The sequence below is a fragment of the Sciurus carolinensis genome, chromosome 1 (assembly GCF_902686445.1).
Source record: "Sciurus carolinensis chromosome 1, mSciCar1.2, whole genome shotgun sequence".
Lineage (NCBI taxonomy): Eukaryota > Metazoa > Chordata > Mammalia > Rodentia > Sciuridae > Sciurus > Sciurus carolinensis.
Genome location: NC_062213.1, coordinates 154,306,841 through 154,325,185, shown reverse-complemented (window position 1 = coordinate 154,325,185; position 18,345 = coordinate 154,306,841). Strand labels below are relative to the sequence as shown.

At 36.9% G+C, this 18,345-nt stretch overlaps 1 protein-coding gene across 1 annotated transcript in view; it reads left to right on the top strand.

The window, feature by feature from the left end:
* Positions 1-12,385: 12,385 nt before the first annotated feature.
* Positions 12,386-18,345, top strand: part of Il23r (interleukin 23 receptor) — a 57,781-nt gene continuing 51,821 nt past the window's right edge. Inside the window, exons 1-2 of the mRNA XM_047527708.1 lie at positions 12,386-12,455; positions 14,962-15,258. Coding sequence (XP_047383664.1) covers positions 12,386-12,455; positions 14,962-15,258 — 367 coding nt within the window. The remainder of the gene's footprint in view (positions 12,456-14,961; positions 15,259-18,345) is intronic.

Sequence of the window (18,345 nt, the reverse complement as noted above, 5' to 3'; positions counted from 1 at the left end):
TTGTCAGGGTGATACTAACTTATCATAGAATGAGTTTGTAAGGGTTCCCTCCTTTTCTATTTCATGGAATACTTTGACAAGTATTGGTATTAGTTCTTCTTTGAAGGTCTTATAGAATTCAGCTGAGAATCCATCTAGTCCTGGGCTTTTCTTGATTGTTAGGCTTTTGATGGAATTTTCTAATTCATTACTTGAAATTGATCTGTTTAAATCACATATGTGTTCCTGATTTGGTTTTGATAGGTCATATATCTCTAGAAATTTGTTGAGGTCTTTAAGATTTTCTATTTTATTGGAATATAATTTTTCAAATTTTTTTTCTGATTACAGTCTGTGTTTCATTAGCATCCATTGTGTTGTTTCCTTTTTCATCACATATTTTAGTAATTTTAGTATTCTCTCTCCTTCTCTTTGTTAGTGTGGCTAAGAGTTTATCAATTTTATTTATTTTTTCAAAGAACCAACTTTTTGTTTTGTCAATTTTTTCAATTGCTTCTTTTGTTTCAATTTCATTGATTTCAGTTCTGATTTTAATTATTTCCTGTCTTCTACTATTTTTGGTATTGATTTGTTCTTTTTTCTAGGGCTTTGAGATGTAATGTGAAGTCATTTATTTGTTGACTTTGTATTCTTTTGATAAATGAGCTCAATGCAATAACTTTCCTCTTAGAACTGCCTTCATAGTGTCCCAGAGACTTTGATATATTGTATTGGTATTCTCATTTACCTCTAAGTATTTTTTTATTTCATCCTTGATTTCTTCTGCTATCCATTCATCATTCAATAGTATATTATTTAGTCTCCAGGTGTTAGAGTAGCTTCTATTTTTTTTATTGTTGATTTCTAATTTCATTCCATCATGATCTGATAGAATGTGTATTATCTCCATTTTTTTTTATTTACTAAAATTTGCTCTGTGGCATAATACATGGTCCTTTTCAGATAAGGATCCCTGTGCTGCTGAGAAGAAAGTGTATTCACTCATTAATGGATCAAATATTCAATATATGTCTGTTAAGTCCAAATTATTGATTGTAATATTTAGTTCTATAGTTTCTTTTCTAGTTTTTGTTTGAAAGATCTTTCCAGTAGTGAGAGAGTGTGTTAAAGTCACCCAATACTACTTTTGTTGTGGTTTATTTGATCCTTGAAATTGAGAATGGTTTGTTTGATATAGATAGATGCTCTATTGTTTGGGGCATAAATATTTACAATTGTTATATCTTGCTGATAAGCAATATGAATTGTCCTTCTTTGTCCCTTCTGATTAACTTTGGTTTGAAGTCCACTTTATCTGAAATGGGAATGGAAATCCCTGCTTGTTTTCACGATCCATATGAGTGATATTTTTTTCCCATTCTTTCACCTTCAGTCTGTGAATGTCTTTGCGTGTGAGGTGAGTCTCTTGGAGACAGCATATTGTTGGGTCTTTTTTTAAAATCCAATCTGTCATCAATCCCCAGCACCGCAAAAAAAAAAAAAAAAAAAAATCCAATCTCAGTGTATGTCTTTTGATTGATGAGTTTAGACCATTAACATTCAGGGTTATTATTGAGAATTGTATTCATGGTCATTTTGGTTTATTTCTGGTTTTTAGTTTGACTTAGTTTCTTCTTTGATTGACTATTCATTTAGTGTAGTTTCTCCCTTTGCTGGTTTTCATTTTTTTTTTTTTTTTCACTTTATCTTCATGGAATATTTTGCAAGAATGTTCTGTAGTGCAGGCTTTTTTAGTTGTGAATTCTTTTAACTTTTGTTTCTCATGGAAGATTTTTATTTCATCTTCAGATCTGAAGCTTAATTTTGCTGGATATAAAATTCTTGGTTGGCATCACTTTTCTTTTAGAACTTGAAATATATTATTCTAGGACCTCCTAGCTTTGAGGGTCTGGGCTGAAATCAGTTGAGATCTGAATTGGTTTCCTCTTATACATAATTTAATTTTTTTCCCTTGCAGTCTGTAAGATTCTATCTTTTTTCTGTATGTTAGTCATTGTCATTATAATGTGCCTCAGTGTGGGTCTGCTGTAATTTTGTACATTTGGGGTCCTGTAAGCCTCTTGTATTTTATTTTCCATTTCATTCTTTAAGTTTGGGAATTTTTCTGATATTATGTCATTGAAAAGACTGTATATTCCTTTGGTTTTTATCTCTGCTCCTTTATCTATTCCAATAGATCTTAAATTTGGTCTTTTCATATTATTCCATAATTCTTGGAAGTTCTGTTCATGGTTTTTTACCATCTTCACTGTGTGATCAACTTCATTTTCAAGATTATATATTTTGTCTTCATTGCCTGAGGTTCTGTTATCCAAGTGGTCTAGTCTGTTGGCGATATTTTCCATTGAATTTATAATTTGATTTATTGATTTCTTTATTTGAGGATTTGTACTTTTTTAAAGAGTCTCTACCTATTTATTGAAGTGATTTTTCACTCCCTGTATTTTCTCTTTGATTTCACTCCTTATACTGTCCTTTACTTTGCAGATCAGTTTAACTATACATTATAAACTCCTTCTCTGACATTTCTTCTACTGTTATTGGAGCATCTTGGTTTGTTTGGGTGCTTGTTCCCTTGTTTTCTCATGTTGTTTGTGTGATTTCCCATCTCTCAGTATGGATCTGAGGCAGTATAGATTCTTCCCTGTAGACTTAGAGTATCTCTGAAGGTTTCCAGTACCTTGCTTTTAAGGGGAAGACCAATATTAACAGCACCCAATGTAATCCATCTACAGCCTTAAACCTAATAGCTCCAAGAAAGACATCTACAGTTTTCTCAAAATAAATAAAAATCATGAGTTCAATTTTTGTCTACAATATAAACAGGAAATTTGCTTAAAAGGTTTACAATTTCAAATGGTGGATAGAGAGAACAGAAGTGGTGTAGGATGTGATGTTTATGAAAGAAGAGGAGAGAAGTTAGAGGTAAAAATTTATAGGAAGAATGGGAGAGGAACTGAAAGAGATTGACTGTTAGCAGGAGAAAAGATAGAAAGAATCTAGGAAAACATGTAAGTGAGAGGAAAAATATATACAAAGATACATAATGAAAAATATGAGAATACACAATAAGACTCTAAAATACTATTCACATATCAGTCTTCAATAAACCGATGCATGAAAAACACTTGGTTTCAAATATGGTAGAGATGTTAAAGAGGGAAAAAAATCTCCATGGTAAATTGAATAATTGTTTCAATTGGTGTTAAAGGTTTCTCAGCTTCCCTTCTGCACTGATAGGTGGGGTTTGTCTGATGGTAGCTCCAGGCTGGTGGGTGTCAGACCAACTGGTTGGGTAAGCTGATAGCAAGATGCCCTCACACTCCCTTCCAACCTTCCTACCTGATATAGCCAGTCCCTTCTGTCCCTGGGCACTTCAGGACTTTCAGAGCTGGGGAGAGCCTGGCTCTCTCCAGCCTCTCCAACCTGTGCTCCCCCCGAGGGCAAAATGCCCCCTCTCTCTGACTTTTCATGGGATTGTCAGTCTCAGATCGACCCATGTAGACCCTGTCACTATCCCAGACCCAGTCACTATCCTACAGATCTGTGTTTCAGATACTCCAGTGTGGGCCACATCACAGTCCAAGATTTTACTGCTGTTCCAACTTGCAGAGAGACCCCAAGGGATATGCTCACACAAAGGAGAGACCCTGAAAAGAAGCAGCAAAATGGCGGCCACCAGCACTCCCAGCAGGAAGACCTCAGGTGCAGCCAAACATGCAGGAACCCTAACACTGGACTTCCAGGCCCTGGCCTGTGCCCCCTGACGGAGGATGCTGCATCCTGAGATGGCAGTGGTGGGTTGGCAGTGGCAGTGGTGAGTTGGCAGCAGAGGGGCAGCAGCAACATCAGAGGCACCTGTAGAAGAGACCTCTGAGCAATGGCAGCCATATTTTTGTGTTTTTGCTGGTGATTTTGCTTTTAAAATGCCCTCAAATACAGCCCTGTAGTGCTGGCTCATTTTCCTATGTGCAGGAAGGCTGCCATGCACCTTACAGAGAGAATGGGTGTGTTACGTAAGCCTCATTCAGGCATGAATTACAGTACCATGAATTCAATGTTAACAAATCAACAACATATATTGTCCAAAGGTGTCTTTAAACAGAAATACACCTAAAACAAGGATGAATGTTAATCAACTGATGAAAAAGTGAGCAAGGACTCAGGACCAAAAAAATGAAAATGATGATTTGTGCTTAAAATTTTTGCTCTCAAAAGACATTGTTAAGGAAATGAAAAGACAAGTCACAGAGGAGAAAATATTTGCATGACACATATCTGGTTAATAACTGTTTTCCAAAATATACAAAGAACTCTCCTAATTCTATTAAAAAAATCAACCAAATAAAAATGGGTACATCATTTGACACATAGTTTATCAAAGGAGAGATATGTATAGCAAACACATAAAAAGTCTTAGAACCACCACCAGCTCCATTTTGTAAGAAATTCCTGATTTGCAGTGAGCTCTCCATCAATCTCATCTCCACTGTCCAAATTACTGCAAGATTAGCCTTTCTGTAATTTTCTATATCATACTAAGTGAAATAAACCAATTCCCCAAAACCAAAGGCCAAATGTTTTCCTTGATAAGTGGATGATGATACATAATGAGAGTGAAGGGTGAAAGAACAATGGAGGAACTTTAGATTACATATAGAGACATGAGAGCGGGGAGGGGGCAGGGGTATGAAAAATGGTAGAATGAGACAGACATCATTACCCTATGTACATGTATGATTACACAAATGATATGAATCTACATCGTGCACAACCATAGAATCCAAAAGATGTATCCCATTTGTGTGCAATGAATCAAAATGCAGTCTGTAAAAATAAAAAAAAAAAAATTTCTTTTCTAACTCACTGCAATCTCCTTTCTACCTCCAATTCTTTTAGGCAACTGTTCTCAGAAATTGAACATTGCCAAGTCCAATACTTCTTTTTAGTTCTTATCCTATTTAACCTCTGACCTTTTGGTGCTGACCACATACCCCTTGGATCTCTTCCTCTTGTCCTTTAAAAGTAAACACTTTCTGGTTCCAGTCACCAGCTCCATTCTCTTATCACCATGTGTTGTCTCTGACTTCTCTTATCCTGATTTTAATTTCATACTGTCAACATACTCAAATCTTCCAAATATAGGTCTTCAGCTCAAACGCCCTTCCCTTGTTTGCCAGTGTGTATGGTGGCCTCGTATGCAGCTTTTTCTGCACAGGCTGTAAGATTCTCAAGATCAACATGCCCGAAACCAAATTCATTCTCTTCCTTTTGTGTGCTCAATTAATGTCATTATTTGATGACTAAAAATAGCCACCTGAGTTGTTCTGGCTGCTCCTGGATCCCTGGTTGTAGGGCTCACAGTTCCCTTGTTGATCACCATGGCCATCTGCCTCCACGTGGCTCTCTGTTTTTGTTTCCTACTCAGTTTTCACTGCATTTGTTTCCCTTTGCTTCAGGCTCCAATCAGCTCTTGATTTTCAACAGACTCTTAATGGGTTCATTCACTTTTCTTTTTTTATTGGTGCTGGGAATTGAACCTAGACCTAGCATACCCTAAGCAAGCACTTTACCACTGAGATACATCCAAGCCTTTTTAAAAAAAAAATTTTTTTTTTTTTTTTGGTACTGGGGATTGAACTCAGGGGCACTCAACCACTGAGCCACATCCCAGCCCTATTTTGTATTTTATTTAGAGACAGGGTCTCACAGAGTTGCTTAGGACCTCTTTTTGCTGAGGCTGGCTTTGAACTCTCAATTCTCTTGTCTCAGTCTCCTGAGCTGCTGGGATTATAGCAGGCATATGCTACTGCGACCAGCTATCCAAACCCTTTGTAAAATTTTATTTTATTTTATTTTATTTGTGTGTGTGTGTGTGTGTGTGTGTGTATGGTGCTGGGGATTGAACCCAGGGCCTTGTGCTTAATAGGCAAGCACTCTGTGAACTGAGTTATATCTCCAGCCCTAAACTTTTATTTTGAGACAGGATCTCACTAAGTTACTGAGTTTGGCCTCTAACCTGAGATCCTCCTGCATCAGCCTCCTGAGTAGCTGGGATTACAACCTTGTGACACCAGGCCCTGCTAGGGACGCTTCATCTTTAATCAGTTCCCCACAGAGTAATCAGAATTATCTTTCTAAAGCCCCATCTGACCGTGTTATTTCTCTGGGTAACAAGCTTTGTTACTTCTTCTTAACCTTCAGAATAATGTTTAAACTGTTTAATAGAAACACAAAACCATTTCATGCTGCCACTGACCTAGTTTTCCAGTTTAAATCCTATTCTCCTAAACCTGGAGAAACAACTTGCCCATCGTCAAGTAGCCTCATCACTTGTACTCTCTGTTCCCCTACATCTCCTCCTTTATGGCTTGGAAAATAATAACTAATCATGAAATCCCAGCTGACACCCATTTCTACTGGGTGGTCTTCAAAGGCACCCTTATCCATATGCTTCAGTGGTTTTCAACCTGACTGCTTATTGTAATCTTCTGGGGGGCTTTGAAAAAACAACCATGCTCAGTCTCTACCCACAGAAATTCTGGTTTTATGGTCCAGAATGAGTCTGAATGTAGGAATGTTTTAAATGTTCCCCTAGAGTGATCTCATGTACAGGGTTCTAAAGATGAGAATTGGAAAGACAGCATGGAGTTTCTCACTTCAAGAGAGTTATTGCAGAGAAAAGAAGTGAACGAATTTTCATTTGCTGAGAGCCATCTATGAACCATGTGTGTACATTGATAGGCAGGGAAGTTGCTGTCTTGGGAATTCCCAGGGGGAAATCCCCTGGTGTGAGACCGCCCACCTCATGCTGGCACCCTGTTCTGCTCACCTCTCAAGTTTTAAGCACAGCCTCCCTGACATGGGTGTAGCTTGCCAAATGCCAATCCACCTATTTACTGTAAGACCCCTTTCACACCAAGAAACAAGCACCAAAATAAATCTCCTTCCACCGAAAACTTATCCCTGCCTTTGATAAATTTAAGTAAAGACTTGGGGCCTTTTTCAGTTGTTCAGTTCCAGTTCCTATCAGGACTGGAAGATCCAGCAGATGCTCTGCTTTTTAAGTCTAACTTTTGGCTTTGTCTCTAATCTTTTACTGATTATTTCAGACTTTTTTTATTTTCTCAGGTGGTTCACACCTCCTGAGCAGAAACCTGCTCTGTCCTCTGTCCGGGTACTGACTGCTCTCTCAGTCATTTACAACAGAAGTGGGTACATAAAGTTAAAAAAAAAAAAATTGCATGTAAAACAGATTAAGGAATTGGAAGAAAAGATCTGACCAGAAAGGACTCCAGCGAGGCATCCAAAAAAATCAACCAAATATTTGGCAAATATTTATTTGCTATGGAATCCTGTCAAATTATGAGCAATGATTCAAAGGTACTGATCTATAAGTTAATCACCAGAAACAATAGAGCAAAGGAGCTTCTGTGTCGCTAATGGCCACTGAAGGTATTTTGGTTAAGACACTCAAAGCACAAACAACAAAAGCAAAAACAAATAAGTGGAACTACACCAAACTGAAAAACTGCTACGCAGCAAAGGAAACAATTAGCAAAATGAAAAAAACAATGTGTGGAATTGGAGAAAATCATTGCAAACCATTTTTCTGGTAAGGAACTGATATCCAAAATATCCAAAGAACTCAAACAAATCAGTAGCAAACAAAACGAATAATCCATTTTTAAAAATGGGCAAGTGGTAACAAAATGGCATGTATTGGCATCAATACAAACAGGTAGACCAATGGTACAGAATAGAAGATACAGAGACAAGCCTACATAAATACAGTTATCTCATACTAGACAAAGGTGCCAAAAACTTTTACTGGAGAAAAGATAGCCTATTCAACACATAGTGCTGGAAAAATTGGAAATCCATATGTAACAAAATGAAATTAAACCCCTATCTCTCACCCTGTACGAAATTCAACTCAAAGTGGATCAAAGACTTAGGCACTAAGCAGGGAGCAGTGGTGTACACCTGTAATCCCAGCAATTTGGGAGGCTGAGGCAGGAGGATCTTGAGTTCAAAGTCAGCCTCAGCAACTTAGGGAGGCACTTAGCAACTCAGTGAGACCCTGTTCTAAGTAAAATATATATATATTTAAAAAGGGCTAGGGATGTGGCTCAGTGGTTAAGTACCCCTGGGTGCAATTCCTGGTGTCAAAAAAAAAAGACTTAAGATCCTAGTAGAAGAAATAGTAGACCCAAATCTTCACCATGTCAGCCTAGGATCTGACTTCCTTAACAAGACCCCTAAAGCACAAGAATTAAAATCAAGAATCAATGAATGAGATATATTAAAACTAAAAGCTTCTTAACAAAGGAAACAATCAATAGCATGAAGAGAGAGCCTACGGAATGGGAGAAAATCTTTACCACATGCACCTCAGATAGACCATTAATCTCCAGCATATATAAAGAACTCAAAAAACTTATCACCAAAAAAAAAAAAAAAAAAAAAAAAACCCAATCAATAAATGGGCAAAGGAACTGAACAGACATTTCACAGAAGAAATACAATCAATCAACAAATGTTCAACATCTCTAACAATTAGAGAAATTCAAATCAAAACTACTCTAAGATTTTATCTCACTCCAATCGGAATGGCAATTATCAGCAATACAAGCAACAATAAATGTTGGCGAGGATGTGAGGGAAAAGGTACACTCTTACCTTGCTGGTGGGAATGCAAATTGGTGCAACCATTATGGAAAGCAGTATGGAGATTCCTCAGAACACTTGGAATGGAACCACCATTTGACCCAACTATCCCACTCCTTGGTTTATACCCAAAGGACTTAAAATCAGCATATTACAGTGACATGGTCATGTCAAGGTTTATAGCAGTTCAACTCACAATAGCAAAACTATGGAACCAATCCAGGTGTTCTTCAACAGATGAATGGATTTAAAAAACTGTGATATATTTACACAATGGAATATTATTTAGCCTTAAATAAGAATGAAATTATGGCATTTACTGGTAAATGGATGGAGTTAGAGAATATCATGCTAAGTGAAATAAGCCAATCCCAGAAAACCAAATGCTAAATGTTTTCTCGGATATGCAGATGTTAATTCACAATAAGAGGTGGGGTGGCTAGGGAAGAATAGAGTTACTTTGGATTAGGCAGAGGGGAGTGAAGGCAGGGGAGAGGGCATGGGGGAAGGAAGGACAGTAGAATGAATCAGACATTACTACCCTATGTGCATATATGACTACCTGACTGCTGTGATTCTACATCATATACAACCAGAAGAACAAGAAGTTATACTCCATTTATGTATGATGTGTCAAAGTACATTCTACTGTCATGCATAACTAATTAGAACAAATTTTAAAAAGAAAGAAAAAAATACAAATAATTCCCCCAAAAAAGTGGGCAAATGGACTGCTGGACTGCATAGATGTTTTTCTGAAGAAGTCATGGCCTATGGATTGGCAATGAAGGTGTAGCTCAGTGATAGATAATCAGCATGCTCAAGGACCTCAGTTTAATTCCCAACAACACATACACACACACACACACAGACACACACACACAGACACACACACACAGACACACACAAATGGTGAAGAACAATGTGTGAATAGTTCCATGGAAAGGTACTCATGACATTAATCATCAGACAATATCAATCAGGAGCACAATGAGATATTATCTCCTACCTGTTAGAATGGGTATTATCAAAAAGACCAGAGATATCAAGTACTGGTGAGGGTGCAGAGGAAAGGAAATCCTTACCCACTGTCGATGGGAATGTAAAGTGGTGCCATCATAATGAAGAACAGTATGGAAGTTTGCAAGAACACTAAAAATAGAACTAACATATGTCCCAGCAACACCTCCTCTGGGCATGTGCCCAGAAAGAAATGAAATCAGCCCTACAGAGACACCTGCACCCCTGTGATCATTGCAGCAGTACTCACAACAGCCAAGGTGTGGCCCAGTGACGGATGAACAGATAAAGAAATTGTGTTGCGTGTGTGTGTGTGTGTGTGTGTGTGTGTGTGTGTACAGTTATTATTCAGCCCTTTAAAAAAGGAGCTTCTTGCCAGGCACAGTGGCACACACCTATAATCCTAGCAGCTCAGGAAGCTGAGGCAGGAGGATCACAAGTTCAAAGCCAGCCTCAGCAACTTAGCGAGGCCTTCAGGAACCTGTCTCAAAGTAAAAATATAAAAAGCATTGGGGATGTGGCTGGGGATATGGTTAAGTTCCCCTGGGTTCAATCCCCAGTTCTATTAAAAAAAAAAAAAAAAAAAAAAAAAAGAAGGAAGCTTCTCCATTTATGATAACATGAATGAACTCCTAGGACATGGTAAGTGAAATAAGTCAGACAAAGACAGATCAGATAAATAGTGCATGATCTCACTTATATCTGGAATCTAAAAGTGGTGAGTTCATAGAAACAAAGTAGAAAGGTGGTTATTAGAGGCAGAGGAGGCAGGAAGGAGAGATACCCGTTAAAGGGAACAAAACTTTCAGTTTTAAGATGAATAACCTAGAGGGATCTAATACAGAGCAGGGTGACTATAATTAACAATTCTGAATTGTATGCTTAAAATTTGCTTATGTATTTTCACCACAAAACAAAAGCTAATTATATGAGGTAATACAAGTGTTAACTAACTTAATTGTGACAACCATTTCACAAAATATATGTATATTAAATCATTTTGTACACTCTAAAATATAGAATCTTATTTGTCAATTTTACCTTGAAGCTAAAAAATTTATATGAAGAACATTTTATAATTAATATCAAATGCTCATTAAAAATTAAAACCAAGTATCATAATTACAATGTCAATAATTTTGACAGATTAAGCACGTATATATGTTCTACTTCTTAGATGAGACAAATAATTTTAAATCAAGTTGAAAAAAAAAGTACTGACAAAGCAGCTCACTTTCAGTAATCTGGGTTTTCCCAAATAGTGACATGAGAGCCAGTCATTTCAAAATGGACAGCTTGAGTTCCTCTTCAAGAATCAGAAATGTAGGTCAGGGCTCTGCTGACTTTCCCATTTGTCTCAGAGCTGAAGATCTGAAGTGATCACTGACAGGCAAGTGGTGGGGCAAGAAGACAAACAGCCCAAGACAGCAGCAGGCCAGGTCTGAAGTGGAAGTATGTGCCTCACACAGGTGGAGAGGTGAAGATAATCCAAATGCTTAAAGGTAGCCCTATTTCCTTCTGGAAATGCACAGAAGGAAATATTCTTTCTTGTATAAATTGTCATGTTATGCTGGTTCTGTAATGTTGTTTGACATCGCATCATTTTTTAATTACTAATATTCATATATTCTATTAGGTAAGTAGTTAACTTCTAACTAGGAATGTTTAGGTCTTCTGTTGCCTCTTATTTATCAAGAAAAGATCTATGGCTAACATATTGTGAAAGGGATTTCTACACTCCTAAGCCATGAGAGTACTTGTTCTTAAAAATGTTATCAGATATTTTATGCTTTTTGATGAGCCATGCATTGTGCTTTGAAGTTGTTGTTTCACATGTAGGACTCAAGTTTCACTAAACAGATAAAAATATTGTCCCTGAATAATGTTGATTTTTGAGTAAATGAATTATCCAATAATGTAAACTGGTTAACATTACTCAGGCAGTGAACTAATGGGAGTCTGGTATTTCCATAGCTTGTTTCTTTTGAGCTGTGCAGATGGAAAGCTCTGTGAGTTTAACTGGTGGTAGGCACATCTACTTTTGATTCATTTCATTTTTCTTCATCTCATATCCTTTTTCTCTGAAGTTCTGAGATTTTCTTGACTTTTCCCAAGTTGTACTCATCAAAGACTGATATTTCTAGAGCATGATAAGTTCATAACTCTAGTCAGAAGAAGAATTCATCGTCAGAAATTAGAGCAGAAAGAAGAACTGTCTAATGCAAGACTAGATTAGGAGGAACTGTCTTTTAATGAGGGTGAAAGGCCCTCCTAAAATAATTCATAGTGATTTATTTTTATTTGTGGATGAACCTTTATTTATTTATATGCAATGCTGAGAATCGAACCCAGGGCCTCACACATGCTAGACAAGCGCTCTACCATTGAGCCACAACCCCAGCCCTCAGAGTGATTTTGGAAGGGCATCAAATTCCGTTCTTTGACTTTCCTCCTCCACATCTTACTGTGCTCCTCACACACTATACATAATGTATATTTGCTCTGTTTCTTCCTTCCCTTCCTTCCACTCTTTCCTTCCTCCTCCCTTCCTCTTTTTCCTTCCAATCAAAGGGTCCCATCAGAGACAATAATGGCTAGAAATATAAAGCTTTCTTATTTCACTAAAATATTACAATTTAAACATTTTTCATATTTTTTCCAGAGAGAGACAAACGGCTTTTTCCTGCTTTTGGGCATGTATCAGGTCATAATTCAATTGGACGTGGTGATAGCTCTCCATGTACTCTTCAGCTGGTGCCATGGAGGTACAGTATTTGGCATATCTTTATTCAACAAATAGAATCTTGGGTTATTGTAATGTTCAGGCATTATGCCAGGCTCTCTGAAGAATATGAATATTATCACATTGGGAAAATTATATGTACATAAAAATTACTTGGAACAAAATAAAAGTGGTCTAATCTTCCTCCAAGTACAAGACTTCTTTTCAACTATCCCTGATGAATTGTCTCTTAAGTGCTATTAAGTTATTACTTTGAGTGAGCATATTCTATCTTTTTGATTGTAATATATTATTTTATTATAACTGTTACATGACTGATCAAGTGTTTGAATTTAATTCAACTCTATGGACCATTTCTTGACTGTCACCATGTGCCAGGTTCTTGGGGTAATCTTTCATTCCTCACAAAACTTGTGCAGTTCTACTATGTACTATTATTATTCCTATCTCCTAAACAAAACAAACTTCTGGTCTTATTCGGGAGAACAGAGTTCTGTGACACAGGCATAGGTGATCTTGTGGAATTCAAGAAGGGGATCTTCAGAAGTTCAACAGGGCAATAGTTAGCACTTCAGAGTTTCTCTTTGGAATAATAATGTCTTGGGCAGGTGGCAAGGATTCAATTACTGGGAGACAACACCAAGGCAGAGCTCTTGACCTTGAGTGAAGTTTTGCCTACCAGATTATTCAGAGCAATGACCTCATCTATAGGGTGGTACACAATTATGTTGGATCTATAGATGCAACCTCATCAACAGAACTAACTCCCTCCCACCCAGCAGGATGATATTAGACTTTTCCACAGTCATACTGATAACTATCTTAGAAAGTTTAGGGGAGATAAGATACCTGCTCTTTCCCAGCTTCATGAAATAGCAAATGAGAAATAGGACTTTTGTTTTTACATTCAAGTGACAAATAAAGAACATAGAGAACATTTTTCTGTTTTCCACTCAAATGTTGTTAACTCCTCTAATCTAATAAACTTATTTAAAAAAATTTTTTTTGTATGACTTATACAATCTATGTTGACTTCTATGGATCGATGGCTTCTTTTTTTTTTTTTTCTTTCCATATACTGAAAAACGATTGACTTACTAATTCACTCCTGAAAGTGCGAAATCCAATGGTCCAGTGTTTCTGGATTTTTCCTTTCTTCCAATTTTGAAAACCAGGGCATCTGGTCAAATCTGAAGTCTTTAACACTTTTGACACTTTTTTATGTATTCTCAAAATGGTTTCATGGTAGTGTTCACCTATTTCTTTAAGATGCTAAAGATGTGCTTTGTCTAAGCTTGAATTGTTAAAAGTTCTTTAAAGGTTAGATATTACCTTAAGTCTTCTTTTGCATGTCTTTGGTTTCAGTTCCCTATTGATAACAGAATTATATTTTTATCACTACTTCAACATTTAGATATTTATAGTGTGTATGTAAATACTCATTACATAAATGGAAATATTCAATTGCGTTTATATTATGTAACAAGTTCATTCTTTAAGCTTTGTGTTCCAAGGATAAGGATCTTTTAAAATCAAATACTGACCTTTAATTATCACTCTTTTGATAAGATTTAAAGGTATTTTAATGCAAGTATTTCTAGGAAAAGCCTATAATAAAGTTCACAGAATCTGTTCTGTGTTTTTCCTAATATGAATTTCATTTCATTAATATTGCATTTCATTGTCATTTGACTTTATGAAAATGACCTTACTCTTTTTTTTTTTTTTTGGTGGTGCTGGGGATCCACCCAGGCCCTGAGCATGCTAGGCAAGTGTTCTACCACTGAGTTACACCCCAAAACCAATGACTTTAAATTATTTAGTTTTGGTACAAAAGTCATATATCTATTATGTAATTTTTAAAATGCAGATGTATGTAATATTAAGATAAAAAAAGAGGTTATTGTTTTTAATATCTTAGTGCATTTCTCTTTAATTCACACATTTATTTACTTATTTTTAACATTGAGTTACATTAAATATGTTGTTTTGCAACCTGCTTTTTAATTTAACAATATATTGTGAACATTTTCCCATATTATTAAATTAACAATGAATTTTATGTGGTAATTAAGCAAGAATAAGATTTTATTCATTATATTAATAATTTGCAGATAAAAGTAGCTTTTATCTAAGAAAAAAAAGATCAAGATATCAGTTGAGTAGCTTTAGAATGGGGTTCAGATTCTGCAGTGTCCAGTGTTTATTCTAATCTTACCTTTAAAAAGTGATATAGCTTCAAAATGCCTCCATTCTCCATGTTAAAATAGGAGAGCTAATTTTATTTGCTCTTAAATAATTACAGAAGCCAAAAGACTAGCTATAGTCTTAGGTCATGCTGCTGAACACCAACAGAAGTTCACTGTAATAAACTACTTGACAAAAGTATATACTTAGTCCTAAATATTTTTGAATAAAAATCATTTAAAAAGGGGAAAATACATTAAAAATGCAATAGCATATTCTTCTGAGCTTCTTGTTGAATATTTCTTGACAGCTAATTTATTATTTTATCTGTTTGTTTTCAGGAATTACAAATATACACTGCTCTGGCCACCTCTGGGTAGAGCCAGCCACGGTTGTTAAGATGGGTGTGAATATCTCTATATATTGCCAAGCAGCCATTAAGAACTGCCAACCAAGGAAACTTAATTTTTATAAAAATGGCATCAAAGAAAGATTTCAAATCACAAGGATTAATAAAACAACAGCTCAGCTTTGGTATAAAAACTTTCTGGACCCACATGCCTCTATGTACTGCACTGCTGAATGTCCTGGACATGTTCAAGAGACACTGATATGTGGAGAAGACGTTTCTTCTGGATGTAAGTTTTGGGGCACATTCCGAAAGCAAACTCAAATCAGTCTAATAATGCACTGGTAATTGCTAGGTTTATCTGAAAACAGGCTAACTGATATAGTTCACCAAGATCTTAGATGGGCTTAATACTGAGTATCTAATGCAAACATCTCCAGGGTCAGGTTATTGAACTACGAGTTAAGGATGCTGGGGGAACTGTGCAGAGAAGCCATAGACTGTAGACTGGGTACAGGCCTTTTCCATATCCAGCATTCATGGGGGTCCAGTGTGCCTAGATCTTTTGACTCTCCAAAGGAAGACAAAAATATGAATGTTTAATACAAACTCTCCAAATTTTAAAATAATGAGAAAACATTCAAAGTGCTACTAGCCTGGCCAGACAGGGAATATGTGAAATTTGGTACCCTCAGGTTTAAAATGTTGCCCTTTTCATCTTTTTCTCATTTCATTTGTTTTCTAAACTAATATCATCACCCTTGAAGAAGATACCATTCAGAGATTTTGAGGCCAAGATTCACAAACTAGCTTTTTGTTCTCACTAGACTCCTTACTAGCTGTGTAACCATGGAAAATTTGCTTAACCATCTGAGTATCAGTTGCTTGTCTGTAAGATGAAGCTAATTATACTAGCAGTGTTAAGTACTAAATTTCAATAATATACTTAAATGCATATTATAAATTTAAAGTACAACACCAGTGCCTATATCCTTAAAAATGTGTCTTTTTTATAAAACATAGGTAGCAGCTGATGCAATCCCCTGCTCCTAATCCCATTACCCCTATTGAGAATCACTGTTATAGTGATTGTGAAGAAAAAATTTAGTCAAGTTAATCTGAAAAATATATGCCAAATCCAATTTGTGTTCATAGTATTCTAAAGGTGTTGAAGTTACTTCAGTAAGAATTGCTAACTTATATAATGACATAAGTTTGTTCTTGGTTTTACTATAATGAAGGATATATCAATAAGATCAGTAGTGTTTTAATCCAGACAGTCTCTATGGTACCTTTGCCCATTGTCAGTGAAAGATAAAGGTCTTTGGGGTTTTTGCTATGTTCCCATCCTCTGTGCTTTTGAGAATCATATCTGAGTTATTGCTTCTTCCTCCCCTCTGCACCTTAGCTATGACGAGAGCCAGATCAATGACCACCACATGAGGTCATTGCCAAGCCCCAGTATGGCCTCCACTGTAGCTGCCTGGGAAGCAGGAGGCCTCTTCATTCTGTAATGAGGCCACTGAGCTGCTTAACTTGGGGCAGCTGATCTTGCCTGCTTCTCAAATGAGAACGATGGGAAGATGTGCAGATGAGTTGAGGAAGGAAGGTTTTGGAGTCAAAGAATGAAGCTGGTAAATACACGCCTTAAACTAATGCCTTATACATGTGAAGCTTGCCCTAAATTATGGAAATTAGACCACAAGTAGATACTTTATCTGAGGTATGAAATCTCCTTAGCTTGTCCACATCCTCAGGAAACATAACCAACCCTCAATGCTTAAACACTTTACTATCTATCCTTTGAGGGGGCAGGCATAGGAGTGGAGCGAATATACAACTTCTTTAGAGGGTAAGAAAGCAAGCTTCCACAGTTATGGGGAAGAGTTGGTCATTAATTCAGGCTAGAGGAATCAAAGGATGTAAAACGAGTATCACCTCTGTTGAAAGACAAAATTTCAACAAATACAGTTTTTAGATCTAATTGGCTTTTGTGATTCATGAAATGGAGCAGTAGCTAGTTCTGTAAAATGGTGCTCCACAGGGAGTGACAGATCAGGTTTTAGAAGGTGGGAACAAGAAAGCAGAGCAATTAAAAGTGTGGGGTGGGTTACCATCATACTACTTCAGGTTACTTTCCTCGTAAAGATTAAAGTAGAGGGGACTTCCTTGTCCTGCTGGTTCAGGTTGACTGGGCCTTTTCAGATAGGTTGTTGTGAGCTTTCTGTTTTCAGGAAAAACCTGATCTCTAGGGGGGTTTGACCTGATGCTTTGAAGTTTCAGTTGGAATATGTGGCACTTAGCACAAGTCCTTCCATTTTGGTTTGGTCTGCTGGGGTCTAGTGTAGGAGCTTAATCTCAAATAATGACCTCTTACAAATTTTATTTAGCAACCCCTTTCCCATGTGGGTAGTTTGCATGACCCATTTTCTCAACAGCCCCCCTAGTGTTGGCTTGTATGGGGCGCAACTTAAGAACAGACCGATCACCACTGAGAAGTCCAAATTTGGGAGTCTTTATTAAGCTGGCCTGCTGACTATCTCACACAATGCCCCCAAAAATGGCTATTGGGAGAACAACCCCAACCACAGGGTTGTAGGGGTTCTTAAACCAAAAATCACATCAATCATAAGTGTCTGTTGCTATGATTTGAAATTACAAACTGACATCATGAGATCCTCAACAGAGGGGGAAGTGGGTCACCTAGGTACAAACTAAAGAATGGTTACTAACAACCACACAATTACTATTTACTTGGTACATTGGTTAGGAGCAATAGGGATCAAAAGAGAGCATTTTTTTATTACATAAGAATTGTCATTTTGTATTGTTAAGCATGTCACACTAAGTAACTGAAGATGGGTACAGAGGCGAGAAGTCTCAGAGCAAAATGAAGTCTGTTTAGTCATTTCCCTTTTAGTCTGGCCTATAACATTCTTATAGAGCCAGATCTGTCACCCATCACAGGCTGAGGGGCCTCTGCCCCAAACCCTGGGCACTGTTTCAGGTCACAGAATGCCTCCCTACCAGACGACCTGTTTTTACACTTTCATTCTCTGCTGATGGCTGTAATAGCGAGAGCATCACTCTTTCAATTCATTTCAGTAGGGAGTTATAACTCCTTACATAGATCTCTGGTTATGAGCACGAAAGCACAACTACCAGGTAAGAATTTACTCAAACCCCTGGATTTAAGCTGAATGTGCTCTTGGGCTCTGCATTCTTAGCAAACAAAACTTCCTATTTAAGTAGGTCAGAATAAGGTTTTTGAGGTTTTGTGGCATTCTGGAAATCACATTGCTTTCACTAAAGTATTTGAACACAGAATATTTGTCCTGTGAGCTTTACTATGTCAATTTATCATTATTGTTTTGAA